The sequence below is a fragment of the Chaetodon auriga genome, chromosome 12 (assembly GCF_051107435.1).
Source record: "Chaetodon auriga isolate fChaAug3 chromosome 12, fChaAug3.hap1, whole genome shotgun sequence".
Lineage (NCBI taxonomy): Eukaryota > Metazoa > Chordata > Actinopteri > Chaetodontiformes > Chaetodontidae > Chaetodon > Chaetodon auriga.
Window position 1 is genome coordinate 9,682,748 of NC_135085.1, and position 26,299 is coordinate 9,709,046.

At 43.2% G+C, this 26,299-nt stretch overlaps 1 protein-coding gene across 3 annotated transcripts; it reads left to right on the forward strand.

Annotated features, from left to right (window-relative positions):
* Positions 1-2,157: 2,157 nt before the first annotated feature.
* LOC143329374 (F-box-like/WD repeat-containing protein TBL1XR1) lies at positions 2,158-22,093 on the forward strand. 3 transcript variants are annotated; one of them, XM_076745229.1, is made up of 16 exons: positions 2,158-2,276; positions 4,538-4,604; positions 7,165-7,268; positions 7,433-7,578; positions 7,746-7,965; positions 9,728-9,860; positions 12,672-12,813; positions 13,272-13,335; positions 13,441-13,538; positions 14,613-14,673; positions 15,042-15,163; positions 16,156-16,230; positions 16,380-16,507; positions 17,823-17,988; positions 18,100-18,201; positions 21,345-21,512. In XM_076745229.1, exons 3-16 carry the CDS (start codon positions 7,211-7,213, stop codon positions 21,369-21,371), a joined length of 1,542 nt encoding a protein of 513 aa, XP_076601344.1. In that variant the 5' UTR covers positions 2,158-2,276; positions 4,538-4,604; positions 7,165-7,210; the 3' UTR covers positions 21,372-21,512. The 3 variants fall into 3 exon arrangements, with proteins under 3 accessions (XP_076601344.1, XP_076601342.1, XP_076601343.1); XM_076745227.1 differs by lacking the exon at positions 2,158-2,276 and adding an exon at positions 2,531-2,721 and having other exon boundaries at positions 21,345-22,093; XM_076745228.1 differs by lacking the exon at positions 2,158-2,276 and adding an exon at positions 2,531-2,725.
* The last annotated feature ends 4,206 nt before the right edge of the window (positions 22,094-26,299 follow it).

A 26,299-nucleotide genomic window follows, 5' to 3' on the forward strand; every position in this document is an offset into this window, starting at 1 on the left:
GCCGTTGCTAAGGCAGTTGATAAAGCTTGCTGCCACTTGTGTGGCAGTATCCAAGCAATTACACAATGCCAACAGGTCCAGCACATATTTATCAGTGTTGCCGCTGTGCTCACATCCCTAGCAACCTCGTGTTATTGTCCTGAAGATTAGTTCCCCGCCCCCACACAGATACCATATTGCTATATTCCTTCTGGTCTCACATTTATGGAGGGAAACAGTGCTACACTTGTCTTATTGGAGAACTACTGTACTCTGCTGGCTTAAACAGAACTTGTGATTCAGAGATTTTCATGCATGTTGACATGTATTTTTTCATATCTATGACTGTGCAGTATGTGCATGTACTGTATGTTGAAAAAAAGAAAAAAGGATGAGTAGGATTTACAGTCACAGAGAAGAGGTGAGTCAATTCACAATATTTGTCCGTAGAGTGAATCATATATTGCGTAAAGCCTGGCACTGGAGAGCAGGAATTTGCTTCACATTTCTTCACTGGCAGCCAACACACCCTCACGCAGTGGGAGTGATGGAGCACATATTTCTGTTTCTCCTGGCTTGAGGAGAAACAAGCAAGAGGCAGAATGTGGGAAATCACCCGAACATGAACTAATAGAGACAAACAGCAGTGAAACTGAAACCTGCTTTGCATAATGTTAAAATTCAACCTCTATCACAGGATTTTTGACATTCAGACCCCCTCCAGTGGCATCATTCCAGCTTTGCTCTGAAGAAATTACAAAGTCTTCCCAAGCCCATGTAGTAATATCCTTTACACAATCATGTGTTCACATAGTGGTGAACCTCGCTCCATCCTTGCTTGTGATCGACTGAGTCTTTCCAGGATGCTCCTTTCATACTCAATCATGATACTGTCACCTGTTACCAATCGACCTGTTTACCTGTGGAACGTTGTAAACAGGTCCCCAGCCTTTTGTTACTCCTTTTGCTTCATCAAATTCAGAATAAGCATATATTCACAAAGATCGATGAAGTTGATGAGATAAAACATTAAATATGTAAAATCCTATCACCTCCTCATATTAGTGAATGTGTGGCACAAGATATTAGGCAGGGAGGTCTCTGGTGGATGAGTTGCGAGGATGTTGACAAAGGGCCAGATGAGCTCTGAGATAATTGAGTGGGAGGATCAAACAGCTCAGAGTTTGGGAGGCAGCAAAGGCAGAAAATCACTGGACTGCAGTAGCATACAGTGTCTGCTCCAGCCAAATCCATCACTCAACAACACAGTCAATCAGATAGGGTATACAAATAAATGCCCTTTAGACTTTTGCCATTTGATTTCATGCAAATGTTTTACCTCTGCCATATTGTCAGTGGTAACACAGCTAAAGATGATATGCTAAGCCATTTTTGCAACGACACGACTCATAAAATGAGACACATTCATTTGAAGTTGTGGTTGTTCTTTGGTTTTCATATGTTGTTTGTGGGGACGCACAGAGCGTGAGAAACAATGAAGGGATGTTGTCAGTGTGTCTGTGCTCCCAGCAGAGATGATTACATTTGTGGTAACAAGAAAAAAACCCCACTGCAACAAAGGATGTCCTGAATATGCTGCACTCTCGCTGCTGTTGTACAACTAACTGAATGGTCTCCAATTCAGCATTTCATGATATGTCATCATCTCACATTGGAAAAGGCTGAGGCAGCTCCGCCACTTAAATGGGGATGGCTACTCATCACAGTGAAACAAGAAATGTGGTAATAAAAGGTACATTATACTGAATTTTGAAGGCCAGCACCTAATTTTCCCTGTAGTCGGTCCTTGATATTTCATAAATCTTAAACGATCTGGGTACAGCATGAATACTTCCAGGCTATCGTCTTCACTGGGAACATTGGGGAAATTAATATGATTATGGATTATGCATACAGCTAAAAAAAAAAAATCTGTGTAAAACACAGATTGCAATGATGATGTAAGCTTGTTGTTGACTTTCCCAGTCTGAATGACTGAGCACAGGAGAGGGGGTGGGGTGTCATTAATCCAGGGCTAGTAGTGACCAGACAAGCAAAAAAGAGGTGTAGTGGGGGATGGGCGAGGACACTGTTGTTATGACTGGTGCTTGGCTGCGGGACAAACTTCCAGAGGCCTCGGCATTTTTTTGTACTCCACCTCATTGGTCGGTTTCAACGAGGAAACGTGGCTCCATTTTGCCGTGAACCTGTCAAACGGACCAAATATTTAATCAACGCTTGAGGACGGCTTTCATCTTGAAAACCACGGGGTGTTGCTTGGTGCTTTTGGAAAATAGGTTAGTTGCCGACACGGCATGATATCCCAGTTCCACTCGGTAGAAATGTGAAATAATGCTACTGATAGATATTGTTCTGTTAGCTTGTATTTGTACACCACTTCCCACCCCACTTTAACGTATTTAATCGTGGAAACAGTATATATGTTGAACACTGCCGCCGTCACGAGTTAATCTTCATATTGAGCTTTAACTACAGAGTGGCGGTTTGAAACAACAGTAGTTACAGGCATCTCATTTTTGCATGTCGGGTCACTCCACTGTGTCGAATGTCTGAAGCCGTTGCTGGCTTCTTAGCGCCTGGCTGTAGCTTAAATATTATAACCTAATGATAGTTAATATATGTGCGAAAACGATCTTCCTTGCAATCGATTAAAGCGATAACATGGTCTGACTCGAACACAAGAGCTGTGGAAGATATCGTCAAATTAAAGGTTTTATCCAAGTAGGTACGAGATTATAGCAACACTGTCATTAGCATAGCATGCTAGTGTTAGCCACCTAGCTAGCTTGTTAGCAGGTTTACAGTGATAGGAAGCTGCCGATCTCACGGTACTCGTCAGAAATGCTATTTTAGAGAAGTTAACTTGACGTTGTAACAGTCGGTGGCGATATAAAATAATTAAAAGGAAACACTGACATAGTGTAGTATTAACTGCTTTTATGTAACAGTTAACTGCTAGTATCTTGCAAATGAACGAAATATTATACCGTCTTGCCTGACTGGAATGAGTGGCGAGGGGTACGGCCGCCGCCAAGGCAAAACTAATGTTAACTCGCATGTGTTAGCCAATGAGCTAACATTACTTAGCTCGTGGCAGTGCAGGCTGATCACCGCGTAAAAATGTGTGGTAAATATTAAAATGCTAATTACAGTAGTTACGAAAATATGTAACAAGGTGATGACGGCACACAAAATGCATGTGTAATTGATAATTATCCAAGAATGCCAGCGCCGACAAAAGCCCGTTCCCATTTCCCTCGTACATCCGAGTGACCCATGACATGTGGACAATGGTCAACGTACGGATTCATTATGCCACTAATGACTTAAATGATTGCTACACTTCATATGTACGGTGATACAGTGCATTAACAAGAGAGGGGATTTGATTGAGGCCTGCCTAACAAGAATAAAGGTTATTTTGAGCCATTGATCGGCGCAAACTGTAGCTGCCGACTCTGCCTCATACAGCGTGTCGGTAAACGCACCGTACACACTGTAGATCGTTAGCCCATTCAGTCGCCGCCGCGTGTGGGGGATGGGCAGTGTATTTCCGCAAGTAGCTTGCCATGCTATCTCGCTAATTTACGTAGCAGATTATCCTGGTGACATAACTCGCATGTGTTTAACTTGCACGAAATCAGTGCGAGCTAAGGAGGGTCCAACAATCACTTAGACTAATTGTTACTTTTCTTCTGAAATGACGACAAAACAAAACATGACTGACGCATTTAAATGTAGCTGCGTACAAAACGTACTAAAACGCCACAGTGTTTGGCCGCAGTTGTTGGTCTAGTACCAGAAGTGCGATGTTGGGTGACGTTGTAGGAGGGAAGCATCTGTAAAGTGTGTTTTTGCCAAATTAAACAATAACATTTCGTTTCCTGTATACGTAAGTATACTTCCCATGTAATTACTGTCCCCTCAGGGTAGTTACACTGTGCACAGCAAGAATATCCACTGTTTTGGCTTTTCACGTTGTTGACCCAGTTTCTCTCATTGTTTGTTGACACGCCCCTCTGTTCATCACACTTTCCTGTGGCTGCCTTTTCACCCACTCTCTGACAGGCTAATAATAAAATGTCCATTGTAATTAAGATCATTTGTCACAGCACCCAAAGAGAATCACTGTCGTCTGTGAATTTTTGGCAAATCCTGTGTGGTTCTTGTGCTGCTTAACCAAGGTTCAAACACATAGTAACATGTACAAGACATGTTATTTAGGCATTCCTTGAAAGGTCAGGGCACGTTACGCAAGTGCAGTTCATGCTGTCAGGTGGTTTTGATGTAGAAGCATGCCAAGGAGTCTATTGAATGGTTTTTATTCCTTTTGTTTGCCGAATTAGTGATAAAAATAATAATGCAATTAAAGATGGAGTTCTATATGATATTGAGCATTTTCTTAAAGTTTTAAGTGCAAGTGATTTCACACTGGAGAAACAGTGCAATCTCCATCAGTAATACGATGTTCTGATGTTACTTCAGTGGAATTTAAGAGTTGGAAGAGGTGCATTCAGTTTCTCTCATTTCTTCTCAGGGGCTGAGAGTTCTTGTTGAGGACAACGCAGCTATGATGCGCATCTGAGGACATCTTGATCTCATGGGTAGTGTATCTCACTGATTAATGTCAGACTTTGTTTTGTTTGTTTCTCCATTTATAAATTTTGTTTCACCGCTTTCTATGGCTGCATGCTTACATTGCTGCATGGAAGATCACATTGCAATGGCAAAGTGTCAGAAGTCATAATAGAGGAGAGGGTGGTCGTGATTTAATTTTGTATCCAGCCAGTGGGACGACGGTGGGCAGGAATGACTCAGTCAAGAGTCAAGACCAAAAGGGGGGGGGGGGTTAGAACATGCATACTCAAATTTTCATCTTAAAAACCTGAAATAATCCAGTTGTTTACATAATTGTGCAGTAATCAAGAGCTTTAATAGGTTACCACTAGAGCTGTTTGCTTGCTTGTAAATGCAGTGAATGTCCTGCATGCCTTGTTACTTGAACAATACGCTGAGGTTACGTGTAGGAGAAGTGGTTGTTGTGGCTTCGGTTAAGAGAGGGAGCTCTTGGTAAGAATATATTACACTAGAACCGGAATTAAGACAGACCAGCGCCTATTTATAAAGACAGCACAACACTGGTGGTATTTCATTGCTGTTTTGAGATCATATGGTTGGTCTGAGTTATTTTGTTAGTATGGTGGTTCTGTGGAGATTTGTTTAACTTGCGGCACTGTTTGAAATATAGATGTGCAACTATGGAATTCTTGTTTTGTAAGAACACGTGAATCTCAGGGCTGCTTTCAAAGAACATCTGTATTTTATGTGGTTGTATGGCCACAGTGTGGATGTGTCTTGTATGGACTTTTTTGTTTGTACGGTTAACTCATTTTTATGATTCAAGGGTGGCTCTTAGATTGTACCAAGCCACCCTGCTCAGTCAGTTATCTGTACAAGACGTGTAGTGTGAGACCTACTTGGCAACAGCTCAGGCGTAGTCTGGACTGCTGGTAATGTGAGACTAATGTCAATGAGTTAAATATCTGTCGAGCTCTCCATTCAAGCTGCTTGAGCCAATCTTAGTTTGGCGGTCAGTTACTTTATGGCCCCGACTCTTTAGGACTTATGATTCTGAACTATTAAGTTGATAAGCTTTAAGATTTTATACCACAGAATTGACAGTAAACTGAGCAGTTCTGATAAGAATTTCCTTATTGTTTAAGTCCAAAGTCTACTTTGCTAGCTGCTAATTAGGTTGTCCAGTGCTTTCTAATCACAGATATTGTGATGTAACATGAGTAATTTAGGTGAGGGTGTGTCATTGGCATGTAAAACTCACTGGGTCTAATTAGCAGCTGTTTGTGTTTTTTAAAAGCAAAATGGTGTAGGTAGTGATCAGCGCTCTGGATTGATCTACTGATCAGCGCTAACACAGTCAGGAGTCAGAGATCATGTCAGCCAAATGAATTGGTGGATCTATTCTTGTAAGTGAGCTTTGACCCCATTTACGGTTCCTGCGTCACTTACATGGTGATGACATTTGCCAGAACCCTTTCAAAACAGGTTGGTGTCAGATGTGCAAGAGTACTACATCAACAGGCTTGCAGGACACCACAACCCCACTGAACCTTAAACAAAAGGTAACAGAAAACACACGACACACTGTAAGAGCAGGAGCACAGTGCTGGTGCAATGGCAAAAGCACATATTTTGTCAGAATCACGCTGTGTTTTATGTAGAAAGTTTAGCATTTATTGTTGGTGCCATCCTTAAACAGAAGTCTTCTGTGAGATGTTCAGATTTTATCAGACCGCTTGCTTGCTGGTGGTATTCCTTCAGTGTGAGAAGCACCAGCAGTCAGGACTTTCTGACCAACTTGTCAGGGATAGCTGAAGGGCTTCTACTAGATTCCAGGCCTCTTGATTCAGTTGGTCTTGGATCTCAGCCTCTGGGATGCGGCAGGAGACATGTTGACTTTTTCAGCATGCTGGCACGATGGAAACAGTAGAGGTTCTGTCCCCCGTCCAGACCCCTTGTTTATTTCCACAGTCCCATTTAAACAGTGTGGGTTCTGCATGAATAAATATGGAGCCCGGACACAAGCACTGTAGGATCTGTTATTGCCGAGGTTTAAAGCCCATGTATTCCAGACGTTGTAGGCCAAAATACCCAGCCCTCCTCATGAAGACTGCTGGTAATTATTTCCAGTTGTAGGTTAATGAATGGAAACTGGTGCCCTGCCTAGAGCCAGGAAGCTTCTGCAGCCTACAAAAGTAGAGAGGAGCGAAACATCATTATTTATGAAATGGCTGATCGCAGCTCGCTTTTGCCTACTTTTCTGTTTTGAACTTGAGAGATCTAGGTCAGGCAAGGTGATGTGTTCTTTAACCTCTTCCTCTTTCTCAGTTTTCATCATGCGTGCCAGTTTGGTAGTGAGCTACGTAGCTTGCTCATAGTGTAACTGCATCCTCGGTTTGTGTGTGAGACAGCTCTTTTACACCTGGCCCGGTGCCCCTGCATGTCATCTTACTTGTCGCCGTCTTTTATGTTATGTACTTGAGTGATGATGATACTTCTGAAATCCTTTCAGCTCAGTCCTATGATGTGTAATACCATCAACTTGTAATTGAGCAAGACTCCCTGCTCTGTGGTTTGCTTTTGCAGGCTCCTATCCTGTGCTGACCCAATGGTTTAATCACCAGGAGTAAAAATGAGCATAAGCAGTGATGAGGTCAATTTTCTGGTTTACAGATACCTGCAAGAGTCAGGTAAGTGTTACAAAGGGTTTTCATTTATTTATTTATTTATTTATTTATTTTTGTTGAGTAAAAACCTCTCTGAAGAAAAAGATTTCAAATGTTATATTACACACTGCTGCTCTATTGAACTTTGACTCCATCCATCCTTTCCAAATTGTCCATGCCTCCTACAGGCTTCTCCCACTCAGCGTTCACCTTTGGCATAGAGAGCCACATCAGCCAGTCTAACATCAATGGAGCCCTGGTGCCCCCTGCTGCCCTCATCTCCATCATCCAGAAGGGCCTGCAGTATGTGGAGGCTGAAGTCAGCATCAATGAGGTCAGGCTCCACATTTAAACCATCAAGCCCCAATTAGTGTAACCTTACTGGCAAGAAGCAGTGCACTGTCAGCTTTATGTTTCGACTGAAGTGTGTGTGTTGGCTTCTCCACTGTAGTGAATTTGATGGATAATAAGAATGTATAAATTTGCATGTTGTCTCTGCAGGACGGGACCTTATTTGACGGGCGGCCCATCGAGTCGCTGTCTCTGATCGATGCTGTGATGCCAGATGTAGTCCAGACCAGGCAGCAGGCCTACAGGGACAAGCTGGCTCAGCAGCAGCAGCAGGCGGCAGGCAGTGGCAGCGGCACCGGGCCCCAGGGAAGCACCAAGAATGGAGAGGGCGCCGCCAACGGGGAGGAAAACGGATCACATGCCTTAGCCAGTAAGATAGCTTATGGTCATAAACAATCTCTGAATCAGCTCCTGAATAAACAGACATGCTTTGTTGTGCTTGGGTGAAAAAAAGGGCTGACCGAATTCTAGACTCTTTATTATATTCTGAGAGGACTAGTGTGTAAGATTTAGGGGGCTCAATTTGTAGAATTTGGGAGAAATGGAATATAATATTCACAATTATGTTTTCATCAATGTATAATCTAGGGCTACAACTAATAACTGTTTTGATAATCAGTTAATATGTTGATTAATCAATTATTAATCAGATAAAAAGAAAAATAAACAAATATATCGTCTTAATATACAGTGGCCATGTTTCTACATGGAGCCCATAACAGACACATTTTTTGTGAGTTTTGAACCAAACCCATATTCTCCTAAATGCTTGGAAAGGGAGGGTGAGGTGAGAGGTATACAGTTGGTAGCAATCTACAACCTCATCAGTAGATGCCACTGAATCCTACACAGCAGACCTTTAATGCAGGGTGTGATTCCAGGGTTATGTGCCTTGATATAATCAGATTCATACTTATAAGATGCCTGCACAGCTTTTTGGGATGCACCCGCTGTGTATTTTTGCCCCCTTTCACTTGAATGTGTGTCACAGATGTGAATTTTACTCAATACTGGAGACAGTTAAATAAACGGCGTGGTGTTAAATAATTCCACAGCAGAAAGAGACGAAGTTGACGCTTTTATCGAAGTCAGAAAGGAAAAAAAAAAAAACTTGAATTGTACGAAGTGTGGCTGGGTGAAATAAGTGAATTCTTATTGCATGGAGTTAAAGCTTAGCACCCCCCTCAAACTGTGTCTGTGTCTGTGTGTGTGTGTGTGTGTGTGAGATTTGCCTTTCTCATGACAGTCACAGTACAACTTTGGGATTTTGTTTTGTAAATGTCTGTGGCTTGCCTGGCATTGCATAAAGCTTTTCTGTTTTCCTTACACCCGCGCGTGTTTCCTCATGGCAGCACCGTCTACATGTCTTTGCTCACCTTTTCCTACCATACAATCGTTTGGTTTTTTTTAGTGTGAAAGGATACATGCGGTCTGTTTGTTTTCCCTCAAAACCTCGTCCCTTTCCCATCAGATTTTAATCACAATAACAGTGGGCCTCACAATCAAATTACAGAGTGCTACTGAGGTAGATTCAGGCTCTCATGGGCTAAAGATGAGTCCAATAGGAGCTTACTCAAATGCAATGGCTCAGTAGCTGTTGTTTTGCACAGAGCCTACTTTTGGACAAGCTGTGCTTTGGTACAAACACTCTTGGTCATTCAACAACAGCACAGTCTGTTCTTTAATTCCACAACTGTCAGCTGTTCGGTCTGGTGTTCACTCGGCGCAGCACCGCTTACTTGCGCCTTGTCGAGAAACGGTGGCGTAGCCATTCTGCTTGAATTAACGAGATCAGACGATGACGTACATGTGCGCTGCTGTGGGACTGGTCTGGTTTGTAGAAAATTAGATGATGTCAGACATCTGCCGTTGCTGAAATGAATGCCGCTTGCTTGCCTGGTTGTTAATATACTTTCTGTTCCACCTTTGTGTGGGGAATCACTGGTAATTCATTTAAGAAGTAATACGCTATTTGCTAGAAGCTGTTTTTCATTATGTTTTATTTATTTTGCATTGCATTTGAAAACCGCAGTTGCAGTTTCCCCTCGCCTTCATGACGTTCAGACAGTACTTTGTGAACAGTGTTATGTAAACTTTGAGTCAAAGGCTTTGTTTCTCACTCCTTCCTTTAGATCACCACTCAGAGATGATGGAGGTGGACAGGGACGTGGAGATCCCCCAGAGTAAAGCCATGGTCCTGAGGGGCCACGAATCCGAAGTTTTTATCTGTGCCTGGAACCCAGTGAATGACCTCCTCGCCTCTGGGTCAGTATCATCCTGCGTTTTCACTGGTCTTCACTGGTCGTGCAGTTTCTGTAAGGGCATTCACTACTGCTGCATTTTTGTAATCTTCAACTACTCTGCTACTTGTGATTATTTTCTCTGTCAATTCATCTGTCAGCTATTTTCTCAATTAATCCATTAGTTGTTTGGTCTGTAAAATGGTGAAACATCTGAATCAGTGTTTCCCAAAGCCTAAGGTGACGTCCTCAAATGTATTCTTTTGTCCACAATTTAAAGATATTCAGTTTACTGTCACAGAGGAGACTAAACACATTTAAAAAGTTGGAATCAGAGAAATGTAACTTTTTTCCCCTTAAAAAAATCAATTATAGTTGGCGACTAATTCAACAGTTCTTGTCAAAAAGGTCTCAAATACAAGCCGTAAAGGGTTAACAAATGTAGGCAACCTGGGTGTAAGTGAATTGCGGCGTCCTCCATTGGCTCTGAGAGGCTGTTCACAAATTAGCTGCAATCTAACTTGACAAAACACAGATCTGAACACTTAGCTGGAGATACTGTTTGACTGGAGTAACAATACGACTGCTTTCTTGCAGGGATAGCGGGATTCTCTCCTCTAAATCCCTTAAACTCTGTTCATTTAACACAGCATAACATAGAAAATTATTGTTCACACAAATCCGTGTCCGCTAATGCAAATTACAAATGCAGAGAGAGAGAGAGAGAGAGAGAGATGGGGGCGGGGCAGATATATATATGATATATAGTATGGGTGCGTAATACAGCACTATGGATGTAATAATAATGGAAGTAGGACTAATAGTAGTAGCTGTTGAAAGCATACAGATGGAGAGGGAGAGAAGAACAGAGGAGCCTGGTGGGTTAGGGTTGGAAGGTTCCCGACAGCCTAATCCTATAGCAGCATAAGTAAGGGCTGGACCAAGGCAAGCCTGAGCCAGCCCTAACTACAAGCTTTGTTAAAAAAGGAAAGTTTTAAACCTACTCTTAAATGTCTGGACAGTGTCTGCCTCCCGGACAAAGACATTACCACGAAACAAATCTTTGTTGACTAAAGTTATTGTTTCTTCAGCGATGTTATCTCTGTCCTGATGAATGCAGAAAATCTCTTTCAAAGTACTGTTTATTAAAGAGGAAAGCACATTTCATTTTGATGCTCTCATGCTGGCCGGGTGACAGCTTTTCCAGTAAAAAGAATGACTAAGGGCTTATTGTGCAACAGGTCAACCAGCAGTTTTTAGTCAACCAAGACTGTGCTGACAGATGAGGTGACAAAGAGGGCACAGCCTTAGAATTAATCTGTAGTTGAGTGCAGCCATTTGTCCTTATACACCAATATGGTGGGTTTATGGTGGGTTACAAGTGCCACATGTCAAACCAGAAGTTTGTTGCAGTTTGACCATCTTTAGCCATCTGCGCGACTTATTACTATTGACTCTAGCAATATCAGACAGATAGCCTCAAAAGTAGGTTTGGGTTCACTGTGCACCTCTTAGCTGATTGAGCCAGACCACAAACCAGACCGCAACTATCTCCTCCCATGATGTCATACAGTTACGTCTCCACCTCCATCCCAGTATGTTTGTCAACATGGCTGAGGGAGATCCCTTAATATCGGAGCAGTCAGACATCAGGAAAAGAAGCAAAAGACATGTGATTGGACAAGATGCACAAGCTGGTCTTCTCTTTACAGCTTTCACTTCCCATCAGATCAAATAGCAGTAGATGCTCTGGACTCTAGCCTGGGGTCAAGTATGCATTTGTGTGTTGAGTTCATTGCCCCTTCAATCGTATCTAACTGTAAAATGGCCCTTACCTAAAACCATAATTAACAGTTACGTGTTCATTCATAACATTCATTTCTGGATCAAAGCTCTTTGTCAGTTGGAAGAAGTGATTTAATGTTGCCAAACTAAAACAAGGACCAGAATGATTCATCATCCTTCTAAACTGTCATTAGATTTTCTCCAGCCTAAATCAACAATTTAGTGCTCATTTATAAACCCAACAGAGGTGAGCATTCAGCTGGGTAGGTACACTGTATTTTCAGCAGTCCTGCTCCTAAGCATGAACACACTGGAGAAAATGTGATTACTTGTGGCACAGTCCTGTAATTTAAGAGGGGCTACATAAAGGAAACTATCCACACAAACAACTTAGAAGTAAATGACTTCTGTGCACATAATCTTCTATCCCTGAAATGTTCAGGAGCATTTCCTGCATGGGTTCACATGTGAGTGGGAGGAGAGATTGATATTCTGGTTTCCCACCTCAAGACCTGCTAACAGGGAAAATGCCAGTACGACTGTGTTGTGATTGAAAGCAGTAATCCGGCAGGGAGAAGCACGTAAAGGCTTACGTCCGTGTGATAAAAAGGCACTTTCACCTGGAGCGAGCGGACCAATCACAAGACTCGATTGATTGCGAATTTCAATGCATAACTTAAATATTAAATACGCTACAAGAGCACAGGGCAAAAACGGGTCGTCGCCAACCTTGTTCCTGAAAATAATAAGAGACGTCTTTCACCGCGTACACGTACACGCAGCCCTGCCCCATCTTCTTCTTCTATTGAGTTTCATGGCAGTTGGCATCCATCAGTGTTGCATTACCACCATCTGCTGGACCGTCCCTCGCCCCGTCTATTCCGGCAGTGCCACAGCGTGTGTGAAAAGGCACGAGACGTAAATGTTCCTGAACGTAGCCCCATGTATGAATAGTGAAAAGCACTAACGCTGCTTGGAAGGTTATCCCAGTAATTTACTGGGAACCATGTGTGAAAGAGGCTTATGTGTCCGTGTGTCTTGGCTCGGGCAGGTCTGGGGACTCAACAGCACGGATCTGGAACCTGAGTGAGAACAGCACAGGCGGATCCACCCAGCTGGTTCTGAGGCACTGCATACGGGAAGGGGGCCAGGACGTACCCAGCAACAAAGACGTCACCTCACTAGACTGGAATGTGAGTGTGTGTGTGCGCGCGTGGGTGTGTGCGTGTGTAGATGAACATTATGATTGTGTGTCTGTTCCACTGAGCACAGTTTTTAGTAATCTAATATAGTGTGTGTGTGTGTGTGTGTGTGTGTGTGTGTGCATGTGGCCACTAGTTCTGCTGAAGGCATTCCTTCCACCCAGACATATGGGGGCGAGTCACTCCCACGGGGGAAAAGGCCTTTCATACTGCTCATCTGCAAACTGTTTTTTCCCTGAGTAGTGGGAGTCAGTGCACAAGGCTAAATCAGAACTAATATCTGATCTGTCATTAACGACTCGCTTCTTAATTTGAGCCTCGTTGTTAAACAAAGCAGAATGTAACTCTGAAATCAGACACAGTTGTACCTGAATATGCAAGTAAAGCTGAGAAAGATTAAATGCAATTGATTTCAAACTAATGAGGATTGTCTCTCTCCCTCTTTTCAGAGTGAGGGAACGTTGCTAGCAACAGGTTCATATGATGGTTTTGCCAGAATATGGACAAAAGATGGTAAGAGTCTTAGTTTCTGCTACATCGTGGCTTTGAAAGGATGCATGGATGGTGAACTCTGTCTGCTCTCTTACTGACATGCGTTGGTTTTTTTTATATTTTCAGGTAACCTGGCCAGTACTCTAGGTCAGCATAAAGGTCCTATATTTGCACTCAAGTGGAATAAGAAAGGAAACTTCATCCTCAGTGCCGGCGTAGACAAGGTAAGGCATGCAGATTTAACTCATTTAAAAAGAAAATACGTCACTTTTAAAGCTGGTTCATCTGTTACTCCCATTATTTCCGTCTTCCAAAACAGTGATAAAGAACACTCAGAGCAAATGTCAGGAGTTGAGATTTCATTAAAACAAAATTATGACTGTGTGTTAACTTCCTGCCAAATGAATCAGAGCACACAAGGCCAGAGTGCCTCCTAAGTTACCGTATGACTAGCTGCTGACAAGCGATCTAGTATGTAAAAGGCCATTTTTTAAGCGCTGTCTGGCGCCATGGTCACTCCACATAAAACACACTGGGGCTGCATTACATCACCAGCAAAACCTCACAGAGAACAGTGAGGGCAAAACAGCATCAGCGCTCTGTTTTACTGAATATTCTCTCATGTAGTTCAGCTAAAAACACAGGATCCGTCAGCACTTTAGCCTGACGGTTCATCTTCACTTGCACAGAGATTGAACTGGGAACAGCAGCACACACAGGCTCCCACAAACGCACATCAGAGATCATTTTCTGAATGAATGGATATTTGGTTTTATTTTTGGCATTAAAGTAAAGGTCATTTTGGGAAAGGCACAGGATATGGATGGCATGCATGTCGACCACAGACGGGTCTGTGCAGATACTGTGTGCTGTCCTCAGTGAATACCTGCATGTCAGGGTCTGTTTACACTATCAGCAAACGTCAGGACTGACAGGTGAGAGTCAAGTTGACGGCATCCCGTCACAAAATGACAGCAATGTATGGACATTGTTCAACATTGCCATCTAGTGGACTGAAGTATGATGACACACAGCGTCACCTTCAGCATTCATATTGACACCCAAGTGCTGATGTTTTACAGGTGTAAAAAAGCCTGATGTGTGTGTTTCGTATAAACTTCTCTGTATATCTCCTCTTCAACTTGTGCACATTACATTAACTGATTGTGACTTGCAGCATTTTTAAAATAGGATTAGAATAGCATACAATATCATATTGTATGCGATAATTTTATAGATGCACTAACATGAGTGATACTACTTTAGTACAAGTAATGAAAATGTCCTCTTTCACACAGACCACAATTATTTGGGACGCCCACACGGGAGAGGCGAAGCAACAATTTCCTTTCCACTCGGGTGAGTGACAGGAGTCTGTTGGATCGTTCCACATGACTTTTCATGGAAGAGTCTTTCTGTTCCGTCTCTGTGGAGACCGTAGTGATGATGAATTCATTTTCATCTGTCATCAAGTCCGTTCACACATTGCCACTAATATCAATGACTGCAGTTTGTACCCCACCTTATCTTAACACATTTTGCTGAACAGCTCTGTGTTTTTGGAGTGTGACATTGACAGACGAGACTCTCTGCACTTGGAGTATTGTTATAGTTGATTATCAGTGGGGATAAGAAATCTCCGTTCAGACCGTCTTTTCGTCTCATGCTCTGCCTCCATGCCGCACTGCTGCAGCAGCCCTAAGCTCTCTGCCTCTTCCTCTCAATAGCACCAGCTCTGGACGTGGACTGGCAGAGCAACAACACGTTCGCCTCCTGCAGCACAGACATGTGCATCCATGTGTGTAAGCTGGGTCAGGACAGACCTGTCAAGACCTTCCAGGGACACACGGTAAGACAGGAGTCCCGTGTGTGAGCTTTGTGATGGGGGGGGTGGAAACCACCTGAATATATATAATATATACTATTCAGTACTGTTGGATAATTTAAGATAATCTGATGTCAGGCTCTCACTCGCTGTAGCTTCTGATGTTATTAGCGCTCTTAAGGTAAATGCATTCACAACTCTAATAACTTAGCAACAAACCAGCACACACTTATTGCGTAAAGCCGACCTCATACTACAGGCGTTTTAAAACCTGGTTGCATCGTGCACATAGATGCTCCTCTCTCTAATCTCAAACACGCTCACACTCCAAAATAAGAAAATAATGGTGCATGACACTCTACAGAATATTATTATCACGCCAGAGGGAGCAGTGCACTGCCTCATGTGATCTCTCTCACATGAAAAATGGAGACTGATGTGGTTCAAAGCTTGCTGTAGTATTGCTTTGCAGTGAGAAAAAGCGAAAGTATAAATCTAAACAGGTCTGGATGACACAGTTAGCACAGGTTGTCTATTCTTCAGCAAGAACTGGAGGTGAGAGTATAACAGTCAGTTTTGATATCTGTCAACAGTAGTATGCTAGCTAATGTTAGCCTCAAGGTCTAGAATTTTCACTATTGCTTGGCAACATCGTCAGCTGCTCCGGGACTGCGTTAGCTTGCTTGAAAAGTGCTGACGTAATCATCCATATATTCACTCCTAAATTTCAAACCTGTTTGAAAGTATTGCGGTGGCCCAGAGGAGTTTGCGAGCCGTTTGGGAGGTTTAAGATGAAGATCGGTACTGACCAAGGTCCCAGACCAGATTTCTCCTGCAATTGTCAGAAGGGGGGAATCAATGATAGACCACCCCTAAACTCCTGTAGTCTGAGCCCATCTTAAAGTATAAACGCAGTAGTTTATATTATTTCTTTCATTTGTTTTGTTGTCCATGTGCATCAGTCAAATATGCTGTGTTTTTGCTGTGTTTTCTAACACTCGTCTTACTCACTGTAGAACGAGGTGAACGCCATCAAGTGGGATCCCACCGGCAGCTTGCTGGCCTCCTGCTCAGACGACATGACACTGAAGGTCAGTCCACATAACATGCAGACGTAGCACATGTCACTTAGTGGCTAAGATAAGCACAAAAAAGAGCCAGAGTCACACAAATACCTGATTGAATGAGTGGATGTGCTCGATAAAACGCCATACTAACAGCTTCCTCCTGTCCGGCATAGATCTGGAGTATGAAGCAGGACTCGTGTGTTCATGACCTCCAGGCCCACAGTAAAGAAATCTATACCATCAAGTGGAGCCCCACAGGCCCCGGGACCAACAACCCTAGCGCCAACCTCATGCTGGCCAGGTGAGACCACAGAGCAGCAGTTGAACACCACCCTCACTCTCCTTGCATCATTTTGTCCTCATATGCTACAGTGTATGTTTGTATTCATAGAGGTAAGATGATACAAATGCTGTGTGTCATTCTGTGTTCTTTAATTGGAAAAATGAAGAAAGGAATCTGCAGTTTCTTTCTTTCTAATGATACATTCTCCCATCATTTTGAGGAAGTATCAGGATACTTAGATAATCTTAATGAATCTGTACTGCTGAATTTTTAATAACCTGCACAAGTTCTCTGTCCACGTCTCTTGGTAGCAGTCCCATTCCTTGATAGAGCTTCATCAATAAAATATTTGACAGTGACCTCAGGGCTGCTGCTCATGTAATATTTAGGCTTTACTTGCTCTAACAAGTTTGACTTGGACTCTGCAACTGTGCCACCAGAATTGGCTCTGCAGGTGTTCGTATTTCTCAGTTATGTCTTTAGTTGTTGGCTGGCTGACTGTTGTGAGTCTAGAATGGAGAAGTAACACACACCAGCGGTTGTTGTGAGGTGCTGAGCACTGGAAGTAAACCAGAGAGTAGAAAAGAAGCGTTGCACACTCTGGCTCCATGTGCATGTCTCTTATTCGGATGATGTTTCAGCCCTGAGGCCCTTAAAGATCCACAATAATAAAGTCCGAGGTTACAGCGTTAGCACATGTGAACTAAGGCGAGCTATGCCTCTGTTCCATCAGTACTGTTACTGGTAAATAGGAATAGATAAATATTTATATTACTGCTTTTGATATGAGTGTGACTTGATAGTAGCATTTGTATTAATAGGACTATTAGTTTGATTGCTATTGATGTTGGTGTTCACATCGCAAGTAGCTTTTAATAATGACAGGACTGAGATTACCACTGCAGTGTATATATCATCAGCAAACCAACCCTGAGGAATGAAACACCATCTGAATAAGAGACGTGCATATGGAGCCAGGGTGTGCAACGCCGCCAGCTCTGGCTGTAAAGGGTGCCGCAGTGGCTCCGCTGACCCTGAGGAAATGACACAGGGTCAGGCAGCTCAGGGTGGGCTTTCCACCTGAACAAACCTAAATCCTAAAGTGCCTGAGAGAGTCAACAAACTGACCATGGCATCGGTGGCATATTGCTGAAAGACTGTATCATGTTGACCTTCCTAAATATTGTTGGGGATTGGGAGACAGATGATACGTACGGTTGAAAAGAAGATATGTTTTGTTTAGTTTTTTTGTTTGCAGCCAAGTATTTGTGCATAGACAAGTGATTAATTCTTGGACATGTAGCTCACAGCTTTTCTTGTCCCCTCTTTCCAGCGCATCATTTGACTCAACGGTGCGTCTGTGGGACGTGGAGCGAGGGGTGTGTATCCACACACTGACCCGCCACCAGGAGCCCGTCTACAGCGTGGCCTTCAGCCCTGATGGCAGACACCTCGCCAGTGGCTCCTTCGATAAGTGTGTCCACATCTGGAACACTCAGGTGTGGGATAATACTTTGAGATTATAATTACACACACCAGTAAACATCAGCCATTGAACAGGATAAACATGTTACTTAACCATGTGTGTATTTGTATGTGGTTTTTTTTAGACGGGGGCTTTAGTCCACAGCTATCGGGGGACAGGAGGGATCTTCGAGGTTTGCTGGAACGCCACAGGGGACAAAGTAGGAGCCAGCGCGTCAGATGGATCGGTGAGTTATGCTGCCTTAGCTCTCCATCACACACATCGTAAACTGAAAGTAGCAGCCACTCACACCCTCTTACGTACAACTTCCACACCAGACTGCTGACCCAGGAAGTTTGTCGGTCAGCTGTGTGTATTTAAGGTTTGAGTCAGGTAAGCTGACACCAGAAAATGCCTCCGGTGGACTCAGGGACAACACTGAGGTCACACCCGGCTCCACTGAGTGTAAAACTTCAGCGCTTGACTTGAGGGCGTGAGGCTTCCTTGTTTCGTTTTTCAGGCCATGTGCATGTGGCTCAGAGGCGCATCGTGTGCGTGAGATTGTTGATTGACTGAGCAGCATTTGAACACAGCTGTGGTGAGTGTGGGAGCTTAAACTGAGCTGACAGCCTCAAAAATGCCGTGAAAATGTAGTGGAACAGTTGGTGTTGCGGTACCGTTAGTGAACACTAGATGGAGCTATTAGTGTCTGAAAAATGAGCCACTGCCCAGTGCTGTCGTTAATAACCAACAGCCTGAAATAAAAACCATCAATATTTGCTTTGGAAAATACTCAAACCATTCCACTTTGTCACTTTTTTTGTATTGAGATCTTTTTCTAAACATAAGTAAAAATAATAAAGCTAATATAATCATACTGACTTCATTTTTGACTATTTTTCTACATGTCAACACTGTGTAGTGACTAAGCATATTGAGCTCTGAGAAAGGTTTCTAGGCTGCTACAAGCCAAATTCTCAAGAGTGCTTGATAAAACCTTTGAGATGGAACAGGTTTACAGCATTGACCTGAGGAGTGTTTGACTGTCCAGCCGAACACAGCAACCAGGCAGGAGCAGCTGAGATCAGGGAGGTTACTGCAACACTCCATCAGTCAGGCATTTATGGTCGAGTGGCGAGACAGAAAGTCCTGCAGAGTTAAAGGGACATTACAGCGGTGTGGTTGTGTGCAAGGTAAGGTTAAAAAGAGAATCTGAGGGACATAATTAAAGAATCTGACAAATGTCCCTTTTTGGCTGTAATGCTGAGGTCTACCGAGGTTAATCACCTGGTTAATCAGCTCCCTTTGAGAAGGCTTCATGCTATGAGTATGCCTCTTACAAACAAGGACTGGCAGACTGGCCTTCAACTTCTGGGCTGGTGGCTCCAGAAGTTTATGCCTCTGCTGCGGTGGAAAAAAATCCTGTGATTCTCCCAACCCCCCCACCCCCCAGAGTTGTGACACAGGCGGCAGCTTTAGAGCTGTCTGTGCGGCGAGGTTGATGATGTGTGCAAAACACTGACCGTGTTTTAAGTTGACCAGCTGTGTAGCCGCTACCATGTCAGCGCCATTATTGGCAGCGCCCTTTCTAGTCTGAAACATCTCATTCACGTTTGCTGCTGTGTGACTCTCATGCATTACTCTAGTTTGTAAAACATGGCTTTGTGTAACCATTGAGGTGTAGGCCCTGCTCGGTGTGTGTTTGGTGGTATGTGTACACATGAGACTGATTGTACAAGGCATGCTGTGAATGACCTCAATGGGGGATGAGGTTTATGCCAAGCTTCTACTCATGTTACTGTCCTCACTAATCTTCTCCACTCTGAGGTTTCTGGTCCGTCTGTCCCACTGTAGATGGAATCACACCAGCAACATGTTGATGTTCTGTCCCATGAGTAGTAGTAGCAGTCATTAATAGATTATTACCACACTGATCTTCAATCGCAGCCCCAGTTTGATCTCAGCTACACACCTGAACACTTTCCTGACTGCATCTTTCATGGTTGTGACAAAGTCCGTCCACAGACAGACAGACAGACAGACCAACATACTGTGAATTCATGTCCTTGCACAACAACTGATCATCTGTTGCTTATCAATAATGACACAGTCTAGATTCATGACTAACCATGTTTAATGTTGTACATTCCTTGTATCAAACAAGGGAATATTTCAGCAAAACACATAAATACATCAATACTAACATATTGTTGGCCCCCCCGCCCCTCCACCAAGAGAGGCTGAAGCATAGATGCAACATTACCTGTTTTAATGTGTTTGTAGTGCATCTTAGAGCTGGCGCTGCTGTAAAGAGTGCAGTGTAAACTTAGAAAATGCATTCGTTCATTCATTAATTCCATAGACATCTGTGTGGAAGATGCAGCACTTTCAGGGGACTTTTAATGCCTCGTGTGCAATCATCAAGTTGCTGTTTTCCGGTGTTTTCCAAAGCAGCACGTCTCGTGAGGGTTTCTCCCGTGTGTGCCATCAGTGCAATTCTTAGTGTGTTTTGTCATTTATTATTTTGTTAGTATTTGTCGAACACTGGAGACGACTCCGGGTGTTTGCATACACACATAGGCTGCTGCTCAATCTCAACTTCCAAAATCAATACAATCAAGTAGCCAGCCTTACTTAAAGTTTTCAAGCTATCATGGTTCTCTGAATTATTAGTTACATTTGTTGAAATTCTCTTTACATCCTGACAGCAATCGATAAATGAAATGCTGGTGTGATTCCCATCGCAAGATGGTCTCTAGTTTAGTCCAGTGTCTCAGAGTGGACATGAATGAATGAAAATGGGATACACTGATTGCCAACTTGCTTGGACCACACCCATCCCTGATCTCTCCTGATCCCTGCACTTTGCATTGTTGTGATGCTGTTAACAAAATCTCAGACTGTGTATGTAAACTCCTGGCAGAATACTCAGAACCACCTGTGTGCTAGTTTTGTGCTACAATAGGTGTCTTCAGGACCACACACACACACACACACACACACACACAGATACAAGGTGACAACAAGCCACGCTGTCGCAGCTAGCAACAATACTGAACAGGTGTTCCAGTGTTTAACTCTTGTTGCACACGGTTGCTTGACCTGAAGTCACAGAGTCAAGTATGACCGTCGTCTCTGATTGGTTTTTCCCAGAACACATTTTCCACAAGACGACCCAGCAGTCTACACACTGCTATTACACAGAGCTGCAGTAAGAATGTCACCCGATCACAAGGTCGTCTTTCATGACGGCACATGTGGCTCACACAGAAACCGGGACGAAACGCTTTCTCTGAAAGGGACTAAACTCTGAAGAGGCCCTAAGTGAAACTCTGGTGGCTGAGATCAGTCACAGTGTGTCTAACTGTGTGGTACTTCCTGTTTCTCCAGGTTTGTGTATTAGACCTGAGGAAATGACACTCGTCTGGGGGAGCCATGGACCGACTACGAATGTGTACATAGCCAAAATGATTGACTGTCCCTGCCTGTCCACCACACTGCTGTAGTCCCATCAGATGCCATGGCCCGCCATTACAGCCAGATGGAGCCCCCCCCCCACCCCCCACCTTTCCTCATATGTGCACACAAGGACCACACCATTGCCACATACAGGTCTTATGCATGTGTCGGACATACAACAGGTCTGTATGGACACTGCATGGACACACCTGCAGGAAGAAGCATCGCTCTGCTCTCACACAGTTCACACCTGTTGGACCCGTCACATACAAACCAAAACACCAGGATTCTTCTTGTTTTCCTCTTTTTATCCTTTGTACCAGAATTTTAAAGATTTCTGTTCTCTGTTGGTGTGTGCATATTGCATATGTCAGCATTTGGTGTCCTGTGGACATTGTTTTTGGATTTTACTGATCTCTGTGGGTTTTATATTACATGTGGGGTGGGAGAGAAGGGGGGGGGGTGTTAAGCATTGTTTGTTTTTTACAATGGGGGTTCAAGCTGTTCATTGGGAGATCCATTCATCTACTTCTTGGCACTCTTTAAGGTTAAAAAAAATGCAGCTGTATAGCGTAGAAGACGAAATGATTTATAATTTTGTCAACTCTATTTTTATCCAGTAGGTTTGTTCCAGTTTTGCCATTTTTTAACAAAAGTATAAAGCAGTTAATCAAAGGGTGAACTGTCCTTTGTTTTTTGCAACTGTTATCCTCAGAAATGGTTTTCAGGTGTTCACGGTTCATCAGGTTAATATAGAGCTCTAAAGAATTCCAAACCTCTTGGCTGAAAGATAATCTCTGTAGCTGTTCAAACACCATGTCGATCTCATGTTCTCACCATGTGCTGAGCAGAAAGACAGCGACGCCGATGTGCAGTCAGCCTCAGGTTTCCGTGGCTGAGCTCATCCAGGATCTGTGTCTCGTGCTTACGTGTAGACGGCCGTGCTTTATTGTCAGTGAGGTAAGGTGGCACAGGAATAGCTCACTTCCTGGCGCTGCTGCAGCTTCTGGGCTCTGTGGGGAAAGAGAGAAAGAGAGAGAGATGGGAAAACAGGCCCATAACCGCTCGGATCCATGTGACGTCCAAAATTAATAAGCATAATTGTGTTTGTTTCCTCAATTTATGGCTTGTTGCTAACCAATGCTGAAAGATAATCAGACTAAGCCGTTCTAATTGTGTCCTGTTTCCCCTGCCCGGTCATTAAACATCAGGACATCGTCTGGAGTATCACTTCCTCTGCAGACACAGGGTCTTTGATCGCACCTTTTTAAACATGGCTTGACGTTTGCTCAACGTCACCGCCGAGACGGCTGATCCGCGATGCTGGAGGTCATATCGCAGTTTGTCTTGTCGGGCAGTCGCTTCATGAGCTACACGTGCAGCTTTCATGTCCAGCACTGACCGAAGTACACACTACAGTCCCTGCTTTGGTTTGCTGTTGTCAGGCAGTCCAGCATTAACACACACACACACACACACACACACACACACACACACACACACACACTCTGGAGACGGGCTGTGTTCAGGCCTATGCACCGATAGGCGCTTTTGTTTGTAGTGTTCAGAGTTGGCGTTTTGAGGCAAGTCTGTGCTTGTTGCTAAAAAGCAGACTCGCAGCATATGACTTGATGTAACATGGTATCTGCATATAATATATATATATATATATATATAAATATAAATATATATCTGTGCTATCACAGGGGATTCTTTTGTATGCCACTCGTGCGCCAAGGGTGGATTTTAAAGTTACTTTTTGAAGACGCTTGAAATACAGTACGTGATGGTGTTGCATCACCAGGGGGTCGCGACCATGAGGAATGGTTTTTTATAAAATACCATTAAACAGTCATAGCGAAATAGAAAAGAAAAAAAAAAAAGAGCAGCCCTTGGAAGGGTGTTTTTTTCTGCACTTTAGACTAAAAATGGAGAAACAGGGAGGTGTGTTTATTCAAGCCATCGTGGACACATCTGATGTTTGAAACGCTCTTAAAGGCGAATCAGAATTGATGCAGAAAATGTGCATTGTTCCAGTCGGCAGGTGAGGGTGGATGGTGTCCCGTCTGGGCACGTCAAAGTCGAACCAAGCCAACTTCACGGCATTCCAGGTCTCATCTCACCAACGGCTTGATACACACAGACACACACACGCACGCGTACACACACTCACACACGTCGGACATTTCAGAGGTTTTGTTCAGAATGTTCCTGTTTTAAAAAAAATTTTGTACTGAAGCTAAAGACTATTTTGAAGTTTGCTTTAACACAGTCAGCAGTGATTGGACTGTACCACAAAGACACTATTTCAAATGATGTCTATGACAGTGGAATGGTATTTTATAATGTTGTGTTTTTAGACGATAAGCTTTTTACACTGCATTCAAGCGCGTTTGCTATTTTTTGTTCTTACCGAAAGTACTAACGTTAATTCTATCTTTGCTATGTTGGAGAACCCTTGAAGGTTTTGTACTTCTCAAAACTTTTGTAAATCTGATTTATTTGTAGTTACATACACAAAATGAACAAAAATCTAAAATCTGGATTTAATTGTTGATGTATTATAACACAGAATATGTAAATACCAATTTGCAGATTTTTTTTTTGTTGTGTTGTCTTTGCCATCACCTTTGTTGTACTCTCTTTCTCTCTCACTCACATGGTTGCAGTCTGCAGCCTCCTGATCTGACTGTTGTAATATCACTCAGATTTCAAGGTCTAGAATAAAATCTATTTTGATAATATCAGCGTGTTTGCTTTTAATTTGTTGCACTGGCACCACATGTCATGTATGTGTCAACTCATGACAGAATGTCTTTAGCTGGACTTTGTGTTTAGTGCTGATTGGCGAATGCATGCTAACACACTATGATGGTGAACATGGTCAACGTTAAGATGCTAAACAGCAGCATGTTAGCCTTTAGCTCAAAGCACCGCTGGGCTCTAAACTCACAGAGCCTCACAGAGCTGCTGGCTTTACACTCTCAGCCGTGTTCAAATTATGTGGTAACAGGCAACAAGCACCTCCTCTGCTGTTTTACTTTGCACGATGAGTCGCTGAAAAAGTTCAACAGGCTAAATGTGCTTTTAGCAGCCTTTTGAATGTCATTTAGATCAGAAAGCACTTAGAAGAGACATTAGACAGGAGTTCATCTTCTACTTCCTGCTCTTTTCCTCACACTTTGCACAGGTTCCTCACTTAGCCTTTTGTCAGTGCTGCTGCTGTTGTTGCTATCTAGAGATAATGACGTTCTGTGTGGATCGTATGTGTGGATTCAGCCCTGGAGGCTTTCCTATATTAAAAGTCCATGCACGCAGCATGCTGGTACATTTATGGTGGGAAAATGAGGAGCCAGTTCACAAAGAATAACCACAACGGCCAGATGATTTGCCAAAAACCTGTTTTGCATCTCTGTCTGTCAGTGTTGTCCGAGGTAACGCAAGAACTTCATTGAAGCTATAATATAGTTACACTTAAATGAAATTTGTTCCCAAAATGTAGCCTGACATATCTGGTGTCTTTGGAAACTTTGGGATCTTCACTAGAAGCTAACATTAAGCCATAGCTCAGAGGATGTCTCTGACTCAGCTACACGAGTAAACTCCACCTTATTTGCTCTTTTTGTTGTCTATTGGTATCATTACTGACTCATGCACACACACACACACACGCACCACTGTCATCACATGTGTGTTTATGTGTTTGTAGTCAAACCATGTAGGAAATTCATGGCCTCTTGGCCTTCACAGCAACTACTGTAGGAAATGTACCGGCTAAGCTAACTAACACATGTCTCTCATGCCAGATTTTTGTTGGGGCACTGTAGGTGATCTCTGAGACGTTTGCTTGTTCCTTGGTTGTTTGTGCATTCATTTGATGTGGGACTTACAGTAATCACCAGTTTCCATCACCAGTGTGACTTACAACTCAGACATTTGTGAAAGCTGTGATGTTTCAGAGTTGCTGCTAAATAATGCAAGAAAAGCCAAACGCACTCGATGCCTCAGGTTAGCCTAAATATTTGATTCAAAGTAATGCAATGTTAATTTAATAGTTCCAGTGCTCTATTGATCACACAGGGTTTTTTTATTATTATTTTATGATACAGCTGAATCATAATGTCATTCAGTGTTTAAATTGCACTCTCTGCAGCAGCCATCAGTGTTTTGTTATGCAAAGGATTGTCTGCTAGGTGAGGTAATATTACTTGTGTTCATACTGATGCCCGTATGTTTGCATTTGGTATGAAAGCAGCAGTGCAGCTGAAACTATGACTGAAGATGTGTTCAGACAGAGCGAAGCTAATGTTTGCCTTGTGTGCATTGATTGCTGTACTGCTTGTGTTTACTCAGACAGCCAGTGTGCTGCATATATGCTAGCTGGAAGCTAAATGAAGCTTAGCGGACGTTCAGTCAGGAGGGCTGACTGTCATCGTGCTCACTCATTGTTTACGTTCTCTCTGTCTGTGCACCCTCTCCCTCTGCTTTCCTTTGTCTCAGCGCACTCGGATTGATGCGAGGGTAATCTCACTGCTGCCAGTGTGATGTTAAAGGGGATTTGGATGTTCTCCGAGGCTATCATAATATGATTTTAGTTGCTGTGATCATTCACACTGATCCACGCTGGCTTTGAATTGAACTCTCCTTAACATGAATCCAATGAAGGTAATATGAGCCTCCAGCAGAGTACCTCAACCAAATCAAGCTTCCTAAGTGAGCCTTTACAGCATAAAAATCCCTCTTCTACCTCTGTGCTATGGAGTCTAGGGAAACACAAAGAGGGGATTTCATATTGAAATTATTCAAGTTGATTTGACTCATTATCTTCTGCTGATCTACTGAGTGCATTTTCACACAGACAGTGGACTCGCCCATCTCTTACTGTA